Below are 19,645 nucleotides of genomic sequence, written 5' to 3'. Positions count from 1 at the left end.
GCGCGCAGGCGCGGCCGTCGGCGGCCTCCGGGCGGCTGAGGGGCGGGCTGAGGCAGCGGCCGGGGCCGGGCCGGGCCGGGCGATAAGAGTCGCTGCGGGCTCGCTTTCTGTCTTAGCGCAGCTGGGCGGCCGCGTCGGGCTCGTGTCGTGCTGGGGGGGGTGGCTGTGGCACAGCCATCGCTGTTCGGCTGCGTGACTCTCCTTGGCGCGGAGGAGCGCGGCCCGTCGCTCCCCCTCAGGCCCAGCGGCGGCGATGGGTTCCCGGGCGTCCACGCTGCTGCGGGATGAGGAGATCGAGGAGATCAAGAAGGAGACGGGCTGTGAGTACGGGGCCGTGGGGGGGGCGGACGCTTGTCCCCTCAGCGTGCCCAGCCGTGCCTAGCGCGGCCGGCCGCCACCGCTGCGCTCCCGGCGGGGCAGTGCCCGGCCCGGCCCCAGCCACCGCGGGCGGACGTGTCTCGTAGGCCTGCGGAAGCCGGGAAACGCCTCTTGGGCCGCCGGCGGCGGTGGGTGCGCAGGGGGGGCCCTGAGGGCACGGCAGAAACCCGCGGGCACCGCATACCCCTCGGTGCGCTCCGGGTCCCGCTCGCCCGCGGCTGGCGGCGGCCACCGGCTGTGACTGGGGCAGCTGGGCTGTGGGGGGGCTGCCGGGCGCCCGGCGCAGCGGGAAACAACGGCGGCCGCGGAGCCCGTGGCGTGTGCGCGGCCCCCGGGCTCCCTGCCGGGGCTGCGGAGCCGTCTCGCGTGGGGGCCGTTGCTGCGGCCTGAGGGGGCGAGGATCGGCCGCGGCCCGGCGGGACCCGGGTGGGACGGGCGGGCAGCAGCGCTCCTGGTGCCCGCGGCGTTACCCGCCGGCGGAGAGAGCTCGCTGGGTTCGGCAGAGCTGCCTGTGGCTCTGGGGCTGGAATTTCTCTCGGGCAGCTGTCTTTGGCCTGAAAGGGCTCTCATGGTGTAGCAATTTCCCCCCAAGTGTTACTTGTTTCATAGCCTATTGCTAAAGTTGCCTTAAGGTACTTCAGAACGAGTGCTGAGTGGCCTTTAAAATGTAAAGGAGATGAGCGAACGTGCGAGAGTTGGGTATACTTAAAAGAAAAAAAAAATTCCTGCACTAGTCACAACTGGCACAACATTGTTCACCCTAGACTGTACGTAGTATAAAGCTATGTTGCCCTGTAGTATTTGATTGAGTTGTTCTTCATAAACATAAGTACCTTAGAAAAACCTCAGTGGTGTCAATTTGGCTGATAGAATGGTTGCCTGTCTGAGAAATCTAGTAAATGCTGAATGACAGTAAGTGGGGGGTGCCCTCCTAAATAGTTGGAAACAGGGGTCATAACATCATAGAAGTCACTTTGCTGCTTGCTCTGTTCCGGCCACACCCCCCCCAGGTAAAAAAATCTTTCCAGATCATGTTTTTCTCCTGCGTATGCTTGCTGATCTGTTCTTGCTACATGGGAATACTTCCCATGTTTTCATTCCAATAGAAGTGGTTTCATATATCTGTTTCAGGTAATAGTTTATTTGTGTCAGGAAAATGAGTGGCTACAGACCTACAGGAGAGGAGTGGAAGAAAGCTAAGACAGTACTGGCTAGCGTAATGGACAGCTGAGTGAGGAGTTCACATAGTTTCCATGATCCTTTTTCCATCTGTCAAGGGAACCTTCTGCAGGAAGGCTATGATAAACAAGTAGTAATATTAAAGTCTGTGTGTACACCAAGAATTTACTGTTTAGGTTTTTTTCTTTTTAATCACAAAGATCATAAAGTAAAGGTAGCCTCACCTCATTTATAAAGATGCTTTAAAAACCAAAACTCAAATCTGGAATGTTCTTCCAAAAGCTTTTACTTTTTTCTTCATGCCAGTATTTGGTTTACTGTCAGTGGTGTTTTATTCCTAGAATTTTACTTGCATGATAGTTAAATAAATGGCTGTGTAGGCATTCTAAACAATAAAACTGCTTGGCTGTAGTTAGCCTCTAAGTATTTTTTCTTCAATCTTCAAAGTAGGGAGCTTAAGGTGATCAACAGGTTTAAGTTTGTGGGCTGACTTTAGTTTTTTCCTGTGTTTTTACTATTCAATTTTACAACTAATACCACTTTGTTAATTGACCACTGCCAATCTCTGACTCATGCTTACTTACAAGTCATCAAAGTGTCTCATTGACTTTATCAAATCTTTCCCACAAGCCTGTAGCCACAGTCTAGGATAGTGATTTTTCTTTGCCCTTTATAGTTCTCTAGGTAGGTGGAAAATTCCAAGCTCTTAGCACTGTTGTATACTTCATATATGTGCAAATATTTACATGAGGTACAAGGTGGGAGAAAAAAAACCCAGGATGCTGGTTATCAGGAGCGAAGTTCCCAGTGAGAATGCTAAGTTAGTATGACTGAATAGAATATCCTGTAGTTTGTTAGAAACTTGATGCTGATTATACTTTACCTACTAAAGAGTTTGAGAAAGAACTTGGTAGATGTGAGACAATCTGGCAGTACTGCATATCCCTCTGGAACTTGTGTTCTGGTAAGTACTCTGAAGGATTCTCTTTTTGGCCTCCTTAGTGTGAAACATGCCCTCTCCTGTTCATCTGGGATAAGTATGGAGCATTGAACAGAACGTGTCACCAATTTGATTGAGTTCAACTGTGGCATTATACAAGTTTTTCTTGTTCAATTTTATGTAGCACAAAACTGAATCGCTAATGACGCTAACGAGTGATAAACCCTGTTTTAATGGTCTTTAGGTGAACAGATTAAAAAGCTGCCTGAATATTTTTTTATATTGTGGTAAAAAACACTTGTTTAGAAACACCTGCAAAGGTAATGTTCCCTAGAAGTGGGAAGAAACATGTCTGTTAAAACCTCTGCTTAGTGACAGATAATCTTTAGGTTCTCAGTAACAGATTCTAAGCCTGAAGTTGACAGTCCTAAATCCTACATTATGTTGTACAGAAACTGTATGTTTTTCGTTTTGCATATGAACATTTTGAAATTTGAGTTTGAAAAAACCTTCAAGTAGTCCTAATTGCTTTTGTATTTCAGTAACAACTATAAGAAACAGATGAGAGGTCCAAGATGTTGCTTGTCTGCATTCTGTTACATTCCAATGGCTTTCCAAAAGCTTGCAACAGTATTCAAACTATTTGGTTCACACCCTTTGTACCTATGCTTTGAAGCAGTCTACTTGAGGATTAATAATAAACTAATGCTCCTCTCTGAGTTTGAGAAAAATGTTTTAGTTGATAACAGGTGACGGATTTTCTGATGGATATTTATGCATTTTCTAAGTATGTAAATGAGTTTATGCTAATGTTTTAGATGAGAGTTTCAGAGTGTCCAATTGCAAAAAACTTTCTAATTATTTAACAGAAGTAAAATAGAGGGTACAGTTCCTATTTTAGAGGTCTTGACTCGATTTTTTAGAAGGATGTTAGTGAGGCAACAGTATAGATAAAAATGTTTCAGCTAGCTTTAATCCTTAACTTCTGAGTTTTAAGAAGCAGTCATAAATGGCAGGTCTTGTTTCTGGTTCTTCTATAGTCACCAGGAAATGTAAAAATCTTTATTTTGCGTGAGAGGGCTCTGGAAAGTGTCTAGTGATGCAGCTTTCATGAGGGATGAGAGCCAAAAAGGAAATTGTGAAAGAGTACAGTGGTGGACCTGAGTCATCTTTCTTTCTTCTATAGCTATGATATGCTTTTTGTCTAGTACGATAACAAAAATGTCTCCTCCTGTATAGCTATGTACTATTAATCACATACTAGCTGTTATGGAGGTGTTCCAAAAATGGAGTTGCTGATATTAGTTTGGAAATGGTAGCAGAGTAGAATTCTCATCACCCTCTTTGTTGCCAGGGAAGAGCGGGAGTACAGGGCTTTTTATTGGAGATGTAACTCCAGGTTATTTTTTTCATCAGTTATTGCCTATCGTTTCTAAAACACTAAATCAAAATTGCAGGAGTCTTTAAAGAAAGAAGTCTTTAAAATACTGGTGTCTGCTTTCTGTGTGTGTGCTGCTTAACTTGAAGTTGAGTAGTTTGATAGTAGAGGAGTCGCCTTAGGTGGAACTGAGCAAATTGCCCAACCCTATGCAAAGAATGAAAGTTTCAGAGGAGACAAGGAAGAAAGAAAATCAACAGTTGCTGGCAGGTCATTCCAGAGGAGGGAACAGTTGAACCTAAACAAATAGCCTGGGGAAAGAAAAAACCTGAAAAAAAAGAATTCTGCCTCAGTTGTCAGAGATTAGACAACTGCTGTGCAACCTGTTCCCAAATAAGTTTTATCAAGCAACAAAAGCATTGTACATGTGCTGGTGAAGGCTTTTAAAACAATTGAATTTGAAAATGACACAAAGTCCTAGATAAGTGTTGTAGAACAGCACACCTTTACTGAGTAAACATTAAAATTAAATTCAGTCTTATTTCATGTATTTATTAACCTCATCTGAAGAGGTTCTAAAAGATCTTCTGTAGGGCATTCTTCCAGTGTTAAAAGAATTGCTATTCAAGATAGGTTTAACCCTCTCCTGTCATGGACTTTTGTAAAGATTTAGGTGTCTATTGTCTAGGGTTGTCTAGTATCTTGGCAATGTTGACACCATTATGCTAAGCTTAAGACTGGTTTTGGCATTTCTGTTTCAAATTGCAGATTTAAGGAATCTGCAGTAACTTTCTGCTTGCTTTGTGTCCCAACTCCTTCTCAAACTTCTTTAGAAACAGGCTTCTTAACTTTTAACTCTGTGTCCTAGAAGCCTAGAAATTAGTGAACCCCAAAATGAACAAATTATTTCAATGCAGGCGGTCCTGTGAAGGACTGAGACTGAACTGTGAAGGAGGAAAAGTGATCAGGTGTGAAGTTTCTGACCATTCTCCAGATGCAAAGAAACTGAGTACACGTTCCATCTTTAGATGGAAAAAGACAACAAGAGCAGAGATACGCAAAAGGGAAGGAAAGATTCTATAGCAGAGGTCTGCAGTGTCATGAATGAGGTCATCAGTGGAGGCTGTGTCCAGATTATGTTTAGTCATAAAGGAGTTAAGGGAAATACAGTGGAACTGTGATTCAGGTTTTTTCTTTTTAATTGCCATTTACTGAGTCGGATAACCAAAGAATGTTAGAGACCAAAAATATAAACAGCTAGAAGGCAGAATTAAAGAAATTTTTGAAGAATGGACTTACTGGTGGGTTCCTGAATGTGAAGATGCAGTTTACAGCTAGTGAAGTCCCTGAACTGCTGATTGCTCTGTGTTTCCAATGTAACTGGTTTTGTGTTATTTTTTTTTAACTTTTGAACACAGCTTCTAGCAGCAGAGTAGCTCTGTGTAACGAGGTCTGTTCCTAGGGGAAGTCATTGACATGATAATTTGTGTTTCTTCTTTGTTTTTTTTTTTCTTCAGTCTCGCACAGTCAAATCACCCGCTTGTACAGTCGCTTCACCAGCCTAGACAAAGGAGAAAATGGCACCCTTAGGTGGGTATCGTCACTAACTCAGCTGTTTGCCCTGACACATATCTGTAATGGTGGCTTGCTGTTGCAGGATGCCTGCGTCGTTTCCTCATATGGTGAATCAGTGAGGCTGTTACAATGGGGGTTTTCATATCTACTGTCTACTTAGACATTCAAGTTTGTTCCCTTTTATGAAGGGTCAGGAGAAATCTTATTGTCAAACTGAGGTGCTCTACTAGTTGTCTTTACTGTAGTACTGAAGGCTTGTAGCAGTTAAGACAAGAAAGGTCAGGTTTGGTATTCAAGGTCTTACTGCAAATGTTCAGAAATGTTAAACCGTATTTTTAGATTGTTTCTTACCTTTATTTGTGTGGCTTCTAATAATTATTACAAGAATAGTTCCACTATGTCGTCTTCACCCTGGCTTTCCTAACAAAAAGATAATTTATTTTTGGGAGCATGGGCTATTAAATGTTTCTGATACCTAGTGTTTTTTAATGCTACTTTGATCTTCAAGCCATTTACTATTCTTTGTACTTCTTCTTGAACCACCATGTCTGTTAGTATGCTCAAAAATAAAAAAGAGCGAGCTGGAACCAAGTCACTGTGACTAAATAAAAACACATTTTATTCTTTAAAGCAGTAGTGCAGGATATTCCAAGACCTTTAAAATGTTTGTCTTCTGTCTAGAATTTCAAAACTACAGAAGTGAACCAGTTTCTTACAGCTTAATCAATTAAAGATGAGGCTTAAACTGTATGTGCAAAACACTTTTCACTTTGGTGGGCTGAGTCTGCTGGGAAAGTATTCTCAACCTAAAGGTAAACTCCAGTGGGATGATTGCCTGTTAAAATGTATCTCTGCTTGCTGTTTTTGTTCTCTAGCTTTCCCCACTCCAGTTATGTATTGAGAGTTTGTATTGTTTTGCTCTTTATTTACTGAACTGATTATGAATTCTGACTGTATTAAAATGATTAGTCACCTCTTTTGACATTGCCTATGGATTATGTTAATATTATGGAAACATATGACAAATAAGAGCTGTCCATGACTGCACCAGGGGTGCAATTTTGTGACCAACCTAGTTGGTCCAAGACCATGTTGCCGCTGAAAGGCTGTTGCTTTTCTGTGTTGAAGCTGATATCAAGGCTCATCTTTGGAAACTAACCTACAGCTTTGAAAACTTGCCAGGTAGCACAACAAAAAAGGAAACTGATCAGTGTTCAGGTGGATTTGTTTCCCATTCACCATATAGCCACATATGCCAGAAATGGAGCACAGGGAAGCTGGAGAGAGTAGGAAGGGGGAAGGGACCTCATAGCATAGTATACAAAGTCTGACTGGGATGAAGTTAACTTCTTTCATAGCATTTCTATCCCAGTCAAACCTGGTAAACATAGATTTGGGGATCATCTGGGGTTTTGTATGTGATCTTGCAAAATGTGGTTGTGGGATGCCCTATAAACCAAAGTAACTATAAAGCTAGAATCGCTGATTAGAAGATAAAGGTGACAAGTTGTAAGGTACACTGTCTTTGGCAGTACTGCTGCTTACTGCAGTTTCCTTTCTTGAAAGAAATACACAGTTCCTTCTGGTGCCACAAATTACTGATTTCTCAGTTAACATTTAAGTAACTGGTTGTGGAGCTGTACTGTAAACAGGACTACTGAGTGATTCTTTTTGGTTAAAAATACTCTGCTTCCTCTTTTGGCTTGTGCAGGTATTTTTAAGCAGACTGACTCCAGTGATTTGGACTGTGGCTGTACTGTAAATACCTGGACTTGCATAGCTGAAGGGATGACAAAATAGACCGTGGGTGAGGAAACAATTGGTATGGGATGGGCAGGGACATCTTAAAACCACTCTGTCACCAAAGCTCATGTATCATATAAATTGTAGCATTGGCTAATTGGCAATTGTGACATACAGATCAGCTGAATGATATTGTAGGTAAGGGTAATACTGCTAATGTCTCAAAATGAAATGACTTGAAAAAGAACACTTAACAGTCTCTTCAAAACTTTGCATGTGGGTTTAGTCTTTACTGATGATTAAAGGTGATGGCTACCAGACTAGTCTAGCACAATTTGAACCTAGGACATGTTCTTCCTCAGCTCTTCCCTCCAACTTTAAATTTACCTATTGAGTCCGTAAAGCTTGTATAAATGTCAAAGTGATTGTACTCAGTTTACGTAAGAGGAGTAATTAATTAAACATGCTATGAATGTCTGTTGCACAATGCTTAGTTTCATAGTGTTATGTATCAGAAGCAGGTGTTTTTTTCATTGTCAATAATCATGTGGTACTTGAGAAAGGAAACTGGACTTGTTTGGGAAATCCCAACAGCTGTGCAAGTTGTGATCCCTTAACTTGCAGTCTTGGCCTCTTAAATGTAGCCTGCTCCCAATCATGGCTGGCTTGGCTTTCAAAACTTGAATGCCACTCTGTCCTGGCCCCCACAATATGTGGAAACCATTAAGTTAAGTAATAGAAAACTACTTCCTGTAAAAAAACAATGAAGGGAGAGTAAGAACTACAGCTCTGAAGGTCGTAAATGTTGTTTTCTGAAATACTGATCAAAGAGAACTTGCTACTTTGAGACAAACGAGGTGAAGTTATCACTTGCTTTCTAAACTGTTTGGCAGTAGTAAGCATGTCTTCTGTTTGTTTCCTGTGAGCAAGAATGATTGTTTCCCGCCTTTGACTTACAAATCAGACATGACAGAAATCACTCATGTGACTATGATCAGGAAAAGAAGTGTTAGGCTCTTCTTTATGGCATTAAATTAATCTTTAAATGTGTATCACCCTTCTGAACAAGGGGAAAAGCTGTGCTGTCGTTCTTATCTATGGGTTAAAAATGTGCAAGGTAAAGAGCACTTTGTACAGAGGATCTGGTAGATAATGATTAATCCTGGTGGCTAAAGAAGAGAGAGAGTTCATTCTGGAACTATAACCAAAAGCTGAAACCTTTCCTAGCCAGATGTTTCTATCCAGTGTACCTACGTACAGTTTCAAGGAACTTTCTTTTTAGAGTTCCATAAATAAGACTTAAGAGAAGGGTACTGATGGAGTCAAAACTTCATAGGCCTTCTTTTTGGCTTTTTCCTTCTCTCCTCCTTACCCTCTAAATGACTACAGCCTATGGTTAATGGATTAACTTTTATCAATTATTTAAAAGTGCTATTTTTTTCCTTAGCTTCACTTTTCCTAAAAAAAAAAAAAAACCCACAAAAAAACCCAAAAGAAAACGAGTAAGTGCAAGTATGAGGGAGCTATCTGAATGAAACCAGGTTGTAAAAGCCAGGACAAACCCATTCCTTTAAATTCCTTTGTCATCTTTGATTTCAATACTGTGACATGCTGAGTTGCCAAAATAAAAAGTTGATACCGTGGCTACGTCTAAATTGCGAAACCAGAAATATACTTGTTCTGCCTCCATCCTAACTATAGGTCAGGAGGGAACTAGTGTGCACATTTTCTTTACTTTCTGATTTCCAAGATGAGAAAATTTAAGTGTATGACCAGGATAAGTATGTTCTTGCTTCAGTGAGTCCCCTTGTTGGGCTGGTACCGGAGTGTACACCACACAAGAATACATCTGCTCCAAAACTTATCTACTGGTAAGTAGCTCTAGACAGACACATATAGAGCTATAAAAAGGAGATACTTGGCTAAACTGCTACTTTGGCATGTAGGTTTTGCATGAAGCCTCCCACTTACAGTAGTTTCTTCTGCCCGGGGAAATGACAGGTTAAGCACTTCAGAAGTATTTTTTTACTGTTCAGCAATTGGGATGGCCTGGTGAGTGTGGAAGAAGGAAGGGAGGGCAAGTCTTCTGAAAGCTGGTAACGTGAGAATGGACACGCTGAGCTGTTTATGCATATGTCATGATTATGAAAGCTGTTCACAAGATGGTGTCTCCTGGAGAACTTCAGAAAGCTTCTGGCCCCGAGAGGAGGGTAACAGGAGCTGGCAGGGCCATCTGTTAACTTTGTCAGTGAATTGAATCACCTGTCTGGAAAGTTGTCAGGCTTGTTCTTATTCGTTCAAGCTGATATGCCAAGATTTCAAAGTAAAACATAAAAGCTAGCACTCTGAACATGGAATTATTTACCTTTGCTTAAGAAAATGCAAAAGATTTTTAGCTTTCTGTAGAACAGACAAGGCAGGCAGGTTGGGATTACAAAATGGTAGGGTACTACAGTAACACATACTTCCCCCCTTAACCATGCTTTATTCGCACTGTTTCCCCCCTGCCTTGCTCGTCTAATTAGCCTGTACTTCTAGCATACTTCTTGGCCTAATGTTTGTAAATCAATCACTCCCCTGGTAGTTTAGCAACTCTTTTAAACCTGTGTAGAGCATGTGTGAAGATGAAGCTAGGTGAGATGAAGTTGTTTTTAACTGCTTGAAGTTGCTAATTCAACAGAAAGGTAGTTGGGAGCATGGAGAGGAAGAAGTGGGGAACTTTTTTTCAGGGATAGTGAGGTACATTAGACCACCAAAAGGTCTGATGGATGACAAAGCTAACCTTAGCAAGGGAAGGGAGCAATGAAACCCCTTCAGTAGTAACCTGTTAAATCTGTTTGACAATCTTGCATGATACACCTTAATACTTTTAATTATTTTCCCATTTCAAGTAATTTCTTGTTATCTATATCCTCTGGACATTTTTCCTTTCCTCTGCCACTTTTGTTTTTTCATATGGTTTGTTTTCTCTTCATTGTTTTACTTTCCCTCAGCTACATTTAGCCCTACTCTCCTCAACCCTGTTGAGGGAACAGTGCTCTGCTACTATCTAGAAGTAAAAGAAGGATGAACCACCAGAAATAATGGAAGAAAAAAGGGGTCTAATAGATTTCTTGTAGCCTTTAGGGTAAGATAGAGCCCTTTACACTAGGCATCTACTGTGTGCCTTGGAGGGTACACTCAGAGATATTTGTCTTGCTTAGAATCTACACGTTCCTTGCTGGAAAGTATGTGTAAGTGTGGATGCACTGGCACATACATTAAAATGGTTGGCCTGCATAATGATAACATGCAGTTAAAGATTGCTTTGCAGGTTACATTTAAGCAAGGGTTTAGTAGAAGCCAGGTTCCAGGAGAGATGTGTTGGAAGAGCCTTGTTGCTATGGCATGTGAACACAGAGGAAGTAGAGGGCATGACTTTTCCTGTAAGCTCCAGCCTCAGCCAGGTGCAGTTGGTCCCTAATGACTGCAGGAAGCCTTAGTTTATAAAGCGGAGAATAACTTACCTCATGCATTCATTTACTTTTATGGCTACTACAGTTATTTCAATTAAAAGAGCACATTACTGAGTGAGTGTTAATAAGCAAAAATGGTCTACTGCAATCCCAATAAAGACAGGACAAGTAGATATGAAACCTGGGGAGTTATTTGTGGTTAATTGTTAATCTCCTGTTAGAAAGCAGAATAACAGGAGGCTGAAATGCAGAGTGTAAACTGAGGCTGAGTACTGAAAAGTAGTGATATGCAAGTAAAAAATTCTGAAACATTAGGATTTTGCTGTAAATGGAAGAGAGGGCAGCTGCTGCTTTTAGCTTGTAAGTGTTGGCATTGACACAAGTCCTGTTGTTAAAATAGTGTTACTAGGACATGGGTTTTCCACATCACTGCATCTCCTGCCTAAAATCACTAATGCATACTTTGCCCTTCAGCTGTAGCTTAAAATGCAGCTGTCCTGAAGGGTCTGGTAACAAGTTGATCATATTATATAGATGTTAGCTTTGTCTATTAAAAATAATTCAGACCTGGTCAGAGCAGAAGTTTGCTGGGATAGCTTAAAAATATGGTCAGATCACTCTACTTAGAAGGTCAAACAGTTTAACCGTGTTGCAACAGGTACAATTGGGACTCTTTAACAGTGCTGTGGTGCCAAGGACTGTTTTAGAATGCATTTAAAACTAGAACGTCTTGCTTCTGTGCCTTTCCTAGGCTAGAGTAGTGATAAGGTTAACAAATTCATTTCCCCCCCCCTCCCGTATTTAAGATCACAGTATTTTAAAAGGCCAGTGTACTTAAATAAAATCTGTTTGTGTTTACTTTACTCTGCCGGGTTTTTTTGATGCAATTATGTCGTGAATCAAACCTTGTTGCTGATTCATTTAGTAAGCATAGTTTTCAAAAGTAGCAAACATTTAGTAACCAAGTTTGAGACTTTGACCCAAACTTCAAAAATGGCAGGACTGCATTTGACTTGAAGGAGATTGCCAATATTTCTAGAGATTGAGCAGGAAATGTCATTTTATTCATGCAGGCAGAATAGATTTATTTTTTTTCAGCCTTACCCCATTGCTGTTATCTTTGCAATTTAAAACCTAAATGATTGAGTACCTCTTGTATGAACTGATAAATTGCTGTGCTCTCTCATAGTGGAAAAAGCAAACAAACCCAAACCTGTTAACCAGAGTATTCTGTAAGACGTGCTTAGTGTCTGCCTTGGTCACACCAAGATTATCCCACTTTCCTGTCAGTGACATTCTATTAGGTTTAAAGAAAAGAAAAATTGTTCGTGCAACTCTAGTAAAATGAAATGTATGTTCATGTCATGACAATCTAAGATGTGCTTGCATCAGTATAGCTCATGATGTCTTCCAGATCAGAAAGAGCTGTAACAGTGTAAGCACTAGCTATGTTTATACTATGCTGTGTGTGTATAATCATGAGCAGAAAAGAGAATCTCTGGCAAGAGCAGTGAGTATTTGCAGTGTACTGATGAAGTTACATCTGGCCTGCAAGCCTCTGTCAAAGTCTAAATTTACCTCTTTAAAAGGAGTGCTGCTTGGATGAAGCTAAAATAATCTGAAATTTGTCATTTATAGTAAGATGTAAAGTTACTGCATAAACAACAAAAAAAAATTCTATTAGAATATGCAGATCACCTGTGGTATGTTAGGAATATGGTATTGTCCCAGAATCTGGAATGGGGTAGTCTGGAAAAATCATGCCAACTCAAATTATTAGGTACCAAAATAATTATAAAAAAAAATAATCATTTTTAAGCCATATTTTTCTTCAGAGTTATTTCAGACACTTTCCTTAAATTGCAGACTAGTTGGTGTCATACAGGAAGGTTTCTAGCACAAACAATGTTAGCATCTGAGAAGTGCTCTTAATGTGATAAATGAGCACTGCTAGTCTGTAATGTAATACAGGCTTGGCATTGTCTTTTGCTTTGCTTTGTGCCATTAGTCATAGAGAAAACATGCTTTAAAGAGTTGTATGTCAAAAACTGCCAAGTGTCTTGCTGCAGAAATAGAAGCCAATGGATGTTTTTACTGTGAATTCTTTTTAAGCAACTCTTTCTCTAGTGACTTCAACTTTATGCAGACTTCCTGTGTTCTTGCTTTACTTAGCCGTGAAGACTTCCAGCGGATTCCAGAGCTTGCCATCAATCCACTGGGAGACAGAATTATCAATGCCTTCTTTCCGGAAGGGTGAGTTCCGACAGATGTAATTTACAAGCAGGCTCAAGATTTGCAGTTCGTCAGAAGTTTTGCTAGTGAATTGTTGATAGTTAAAGCACACATAATTTGAATTTGCTAGTAATTGAACACTCAAACATCATGAAATGTATGTGGGGACACTGTTTCCTCAGCATGTTTTTATTCTGTAACGGGATATATTTAACAACTTTACAAGACTTGTATGCTTTATTTGTTGACAAAATTGGGCTTCATGTCACAGTTTTCTACTTCTTGCTATGCTGCTGAATACTTCTGAAGAAAGTCAAGGGCACATATGGACTTTGGTTCTTTAAGCAAACTTGTAGCAATACTATTTTATGCTAAGTAGTATTACAGTTTACTAATTCAGTCTTGGTTTTCATCTTTTAGCCTCTAACTATACCTTTGTTATTCGATCAGCTTTTTTGTTTGCTTGTTTTCAGTTTTTGATCTCGCTTAAGACATAACTTATAGTGCTGCTAACATATATCCAAACAGATGATCAAATTTGCAGTACTGTGTCTCTTCATTGTACCTTTTTAGATTGTTCTATGGAATCTGCTGTTCTTGAACACATTTGTCATTATTGATTGATGAAGGTCAGATTGTCTAATAAAATCATAATATGGGTTAATACCGGGCAGGGTTTCCTGAGTAGAAAGCAGGAGTCTTGGAAAGTACTTGCATAGCTGGTTCCCACAGAAACTAGAGAGGAGAGCTGTCTGTCAGAGAGCAGCAAGCAATGGCTACCCTGTGCGCAGGAGCCAAGGGTGACAGCAAATCTGGCAGGGGCAGTGCCCTTGCTCACCAAGGGTGCAGCACCTGAGCGACAAAAGCAGGGCTGGTCCAGTGAGTGTTGTCAGGTCAGCCAACAAGTCCAGTGGTTGCCAGACAAGTTGATGGTGGTGAAGCTAGTCTGGGGTCAGTCAAGGGTATCGGGGTCCAGATTAGCAAGGTACGTTTGCCAGACTTGGGGATAGCTGCAGGATAGCTCAGGCAAGGGCCAAGGGTGAGGACTAGAGCTTAAATGGAGCTTGCAGGCAGGAGGCGGCAAGCTTGTGACAAAACTTCTCTCACTTTCTTGTTTTACACATCATACTTCATAGCAGCATGATCCCAGGTTGCAACTGCACTGTCTCAGAGCTGGCTTTGAGCACAGGCAGCCAAACTCAAACTCTAGGGAGGTGGGAGTGGAAGAGTCTGTGTGGTCCTGATGCTGTAGACATTCATACTCCTGTTTCAGTAAAAAAAAAAAAAGAACCTGTATAAGCTGTGTTGAAACTGACCTGCTGAAATGCTTATGCAGAGAGGACCAGGTGAATTTCCGAGGATTCATGAGGACACTAGCCCACTTCCGGCCCATAGAGGATAATGAGAAGAGCAAAGACCAGAATGGACCAGAGCCACTGAACAGCCGAAGTAACAAGCTCCACTGTAAGAAATGTGAACTTTCTTATAGAAGCCTTTTTTTGTTGTTTTTCTGGGAAGGGAGTGAAGGGGCTTGGTGTCTTTGTACTGTTGTTCTGTAAGTGGAATGATGTCCTCTAATACCTGATTTATTTTTTTAAAATTTATGTGCAATTTTAGCTGTTCAGAATGTAAACAATTGACCCATTCTTGTATTGGAATTTGGAATTGGTTGAATTTTGAGTAATGGATATGCTTTTACAAACATCTCACAACAGGAGTGTTTTGAAATGGCTTGTATGCCATTTCAAGTTATTTCAGATTTAGAAGCCACATCCCATACATGAATGGGCTTTTCCCTTTCTTTCTCCAGTCTTCCATATAATGGAGTGCTTTTTCCTCATCTTCAGCTGGGTTCTTTTTTGAGTATTTGGACATCTGCCTACAGTATATGAGCAGAATGCTCTTGCTTGCTAATCAAAGCTGGCAACAGTCCTCAGCACTTGATATTTCTGTTGTATGTCATCAAGTATATAGTCAAAGAGAACAAATGTAAAAATGGTTGGCTCTGAAGTTAAAGGATTGAATGTATCTTGGTGGTAATTAGACTTCCATGACTTGAGGCTTTGAAGAAACATCTCTGCAAGCAGAATGCTTCGTACTTGTACTGAGTATTTAAGTAGGATTTTTCATTTCTTGAAAATAGCAATATTGCTGTATGTAGTAATAACACTTTATGGAACTCTCCATGGATTTTATGGTGAATTTAAAATTCAAAGCTAATTATCTTTAAATAATTTATGAATAATTAGGGTTTTTTAGATAATGTATTTATGAAAAAAAATGGCATTTGAACTAAACAGCCTGTTCCTTTTCTTCCCTGTAGTTGCTTTTCGGTTATATGATCTCGATAAAGATGACAAGATTTCCAGGGATGAGCTGCTTCAGGTAAATAGCTCAGGGCTGCTTTGAATGACTCCATGACCTTCTCTGTGACTTTACACCCATTTAGAATGAAGAGGGGACTTGCAACAGTCTTCTCAAAAGAACTTCTGAAGGAATCTGGTGGCTAATTGCTTATCTCTGGTTTAAGATAAGCAATTAAATAAGATTAGATACAGTATGAGACTTTAATCCTATTTGGTAGCCTAGGCTGTTTTATTAAACTGGGAATGCTAGATTCAGATTTAAACCCGAGTGTTAGGCTAAGCAGATGCTATTGGAAATGATACCTAGATACCCCAACAACTACACTAAGCCCCTTGAGAACTACCTTTTAAAACTTTCTGCGGTGCTTCTAACAGGACTTCACAGGGACAGTCCTTGAGATCGATTAGGTCGTTTGTCTGATCCTCTGTGCATCCTCTCAATAGAATAAAACTTCTTGGAATTGCAGCAAAGGTAATCAGAGTTCATCAGTGCTGCATATATGTGAAACTATGGTTGAGCTAGGGGTAATTACATACTGCTAATCCTGGGAAGTGGAGATGGCAATTTGTGGTTCCTGATGTAGGATGAGGATTTGCTTTTGACTGAAACTGCCATCTTCTATTGGCACAGAAAATGCTTTACTAACTGTAGAGAGTAATGGCAGTTACCATTTGACCATATACTTAAAAGATTCCTGTAGGCAGCTATCTCCAACAGCAGATACTCGAATGTTGGTACTTTTTGTGAGGAAAAAATAGAGAAAAGCATTGAAACAAAATGTACTTGTTCTGGGTTCCAAAAGCTTTCTCGTACTTCTTCCTCTTCCTGCTGCCTAGTGAAAAGGCAGGAGTATTTGTCAGACGTGGCTACAAGAGGAAGCTGTCTTTCCTGAAAGCTTTGACATACAAAGCACAAATAGAAGTCTTTCTAAAAGTTTCTTCTGTGGAAATCCTCCAGAGTTGTTCTTGTGTGGTGTTACTTTGACAGTATACATGAGAAAAACAGCAGTAAGAATATTTCTGTTCCTATGTTAATAATGGTTATTTTGTTTTCTTATTTAAAGAAAAAAATTTAATTTGGGGACTTCTGGATGTTACAGGTATTACGGATGATGGTTGGTGTAAATATTTCAGATGAGCAGCTGGGCAGCATCGCTGACAGGACAATCCAGGAAGCTGATCAAGATGGAGATAGTGCCATCTCCTTTGCAGAGTTTGTAAAGGTTGGTAAATGCTTTTTTTAACAACTAAATGAAACTGCTCAGTAATGGGCAAGCCATTCAGACTTCAATGGAAACAGGGAGGAAGTTGTTCCAATAATCCTGTTTGCATTTGGACAAAGCAAGCCTTCTGCTAGCTCTTTTTCTGCCTTTATTAGGAAACTTTTTATATATATACTGTTAGGGTACTAATTATTGATCTGCATGTTTTTTCATGCTCTTGCATAAGCTACAGCATTGCAATATACAGCAGAATTTTCACTTTTCTTTTGCAACCCGTTCTTTCTACACAGGTAGCCTGACTAGCACAGTTACAACACGGCAATTCTTCTGCTGTAATTGTGCTCATCAGTCTTCACTCGTAGATTTTATTTGTTAGTGACACAACTAACATCAGTATTCAAGTTCCTAGCTCCTAGTCCTTTGAATTGCATTGTAGGCAGAAGTGGGTAATAGTAAGGAGCCATTATATAGTTGGTAAAGAAAGTTGTTCTATAGCAGAAGTATTGAGGAACCAGACTTATCTTGGAGGTGGATAAGAGGCAACAGAAACAAGTTGCAACATGGGGAAGTTCTGGTTAGCTATAAGGAAAACTCTTTTACCAAGAGGATGATCATAGTTGCTGAAGATGTAGAACCTCATTCCCTGGAGATATTTAAAACTTAACCGGACAAGGCCCTGAACAACCTGATCTAGCTGGCTGTGCTAGATCAGGGGTTGAGGTAGGGATTTAAGTTAAGTAGGAGTTGAGAGAGTTTGACTAAAAGACCTCCAGAGGTCTCTTCAAACTTAAATTACTTTCATCCTGGAACACTGAGGTCCACTGTCTAAAACAGCCTGGAGCAGACTAATGTCTTCATACCTCAGTGAATGCAGTTGCCATCCTGGTTTTACAATTATCTGTGTTAGTGATGCTGTGACCTTGATTTTAGCCCTTCACTGACTGCTCATGCCTCTTCCTCTACTCCATTCTCCCTTCTGTTTGCTGGCTGTGCGTTCCCACGCAGTCTAATTTTAGGAATCCGAGCCTTTCTGGGCTGTTGGCAGACTAAAACTGCATTAGTTACATTTTGGTTGAGAGCCTTCTTTCAGCTTGAATGGCTGAAGCTTCTTTCTTCGGAAAGACCTTAGTCCAGAATGAAAAATACCGGTCTCTAGATGAGGGACTGGCATGCCAAACTGAAGACATCCCATGTTCCTGCCCATTTTGTCTGTAGTAGAGTAAGAAACCTTGTAGAAGATAAGTATGTACAATAATTTAAGTAGCTGTTTCTGAATTTTACTGCAGGTTTTGGAGAAGGTGGATGTAGAGCAGAAAATGAGCATTCGATTTCTTCACTGATGGATGGAGAACCTATTCCTTCCTACCCCTACTATACAAAGAATAGAACTTCATTTTCTCCTTAGCACCTTCCCCCAGAGCATTACTACTGGTGCATATACAATACATCTCCAACCCCTCCCTGATTTGTTCTACCAATGTGAACATTCCCTGTGCATCAGGAACAAAGGGAAATGGCTGCCATGCAACTTGGAAAGGAGCATTTTTTTTAAAAAAAAATCTTTTCCTTCCTTTTTTTTTTAAAAAATCTTTTCCTTCCTTTTTTTTTTTACCTTCTCCCTTGTCTCCTTCTGCACTGCTGTTTTGGCAAAAATGTCTCTCCTTATGTGCTGCTGTTTAGTCCACAAACTGATTCTTCTGAGCTCTGAGTCTGAGAATGGAAAAACTGGAACCCGCCACAGAAGCGCCCTATGAAGCACTTTGGAGACAAGCATCTTCTCAAATACTAGGTGTGGTGATAATGATTCACTTTTGCTTCCAGGAGCAACAACATATTACAGCTGCCTTTTTTCTTCTCCCCCTGCCCCTCCTTTCCCATTTCGCTCTTTACATGCAGATTTTTCTTCACTGCTTCCAAATCAGCCTTTTACTTGAGGACTTGTCAATTTCTATGGTTTTGTTGTACAACTAGCACTGAAGGCAAGAAGATAGCCTAGAGTACTTTAAAGTACTGTGAATAGATTGTATGCTTTGTGGGATGAATTCACAGGGACAATAGGAGAATCTGTGGTGTCCTCAAAAGGAATAGGAATTCTGCACTAAGTCACTTAAATTGTTCCAGTAGCAGATGCAGAAACTTGTTTCTTTTCTTTGAGTAGCTTGCAGGCTTGACAGCCAGTGGACCGTGAAGTGCCCTCTCCAGGTTGTTTCGCTCTAGGATCCCTCCTTAACAGGGTGGTTTTGGCTCTGAAAGTGTAAAGTTGTTTACCAGTGTACATAATGCAAGAAAACTAGTCATGCCAAAATCTAGACTTGCAGTTCTGTCACTGCCCCCTGGTAATAGTGACGTGAAACGTAGTACTGATTTATTATTTTTTTTTTAATCATAGTGACCTGGAGAATCAGTAATTACTTACATTTTCCAATATGGAAGTCCTGGTTTGTTAGATTTGTGTTGAGGGTGATAGCTGTATTTATGAAAGCTCTGGCATGAGAATATAATTTGTGGAAGTGCGTATTATGCCAAATATTTCAGAATATATTTCTACACAAATCTCTTTGCAAGTATAAGATGATTAATACCACTAATATAATACTGATAAAGTCAAGAGATCATAGTTAATGAAGGTTGAATAAAACATAATTTTCTGTGGCTAGATGGGCAGATAGTCTCATTTAGTTTAGCTGGAGCATCCTACAGTCCGGGAGGTCCTTCCAATAAAACCAAAAAACCCCGGGAGCTTCTTTATTGAAGAATCAGTGTTATAACTGCTTCTCTTATGTCATGTGTAAACATTTCTATAATACTTACCAGTCTCAAACTATTCTCAAATGTGCATTTCCTTTTTTTCTCAGTTCCTTTAATCATCACTTGTGTTAAAGAATAACATGCAAGTCTCTGAAGGGTTTTTGATTTATTTTAAATTAATCACAAAGTGAAATGTTGCACTTGATTATTTTGCAGAGTGCAACACAATTCCAGAAAGAAGTGCAAATTAAAACCATCTATTCTGTATGAGAAAGAAACACTATAGTTTTATGACCATGTCATGTATAAATAGGAATGTAATAATGTTAACAGATTGAAAAGTAAAAGTATTTGTAGGCTTTGTGATTTGCTTAGAAGTAGGTGTTGCTCTTTTCTGGCTATATAGTGTAACCTACAGTTGTGCCTTA

At 40.4% G+C, this 19,645-nt stretch overlaps 1 protein-coding gene across 1 annotated transcript; it reads left to right on the top strand.

The window, feature by feature from the left end:
* The first annotated feature begins 78 nt into the window (after positions 1–78).
* CHP1 (calcineurin like EF-hand protein 1) lies at positions 79–19,293 on the top strand. Its single transcript, XM_080394845.1, has 7 exons — positions 79–320; positions 5,393–5,465; positions 12,821–12,901; positions 14,217–14,344; positions 15,204–15,265; positions 16,347–16,469; positions 17,756–19,293. Exons 1-7 carry the CDS (start codon positions 254–256, stop codon positions 17,807–17,809), a joined length of 588 nt encoding a protein of 195 aa, XP_080250971.1. The 5' UTR covers positions 79–253; the 3' UTR covers positions 17,810–19,293.
* The last annotated feature ends 352 nt before the right edge of the window (positions 19,294–19,645 follow it).

The sequence above is a fragment of the Falco punctatus genome, assembly GCF_963210335.1.
Source record: "Falco punctatus genome assembly, chromosome: 7".
NCBI lineage: Eukaryota > Metazoa > Chordata > Aves > Falconiformes > Falconidae > Falco > Falco punctatus.
This window is presented reverse-complemented; position numbering and strand designations above follow the sequence as displayed.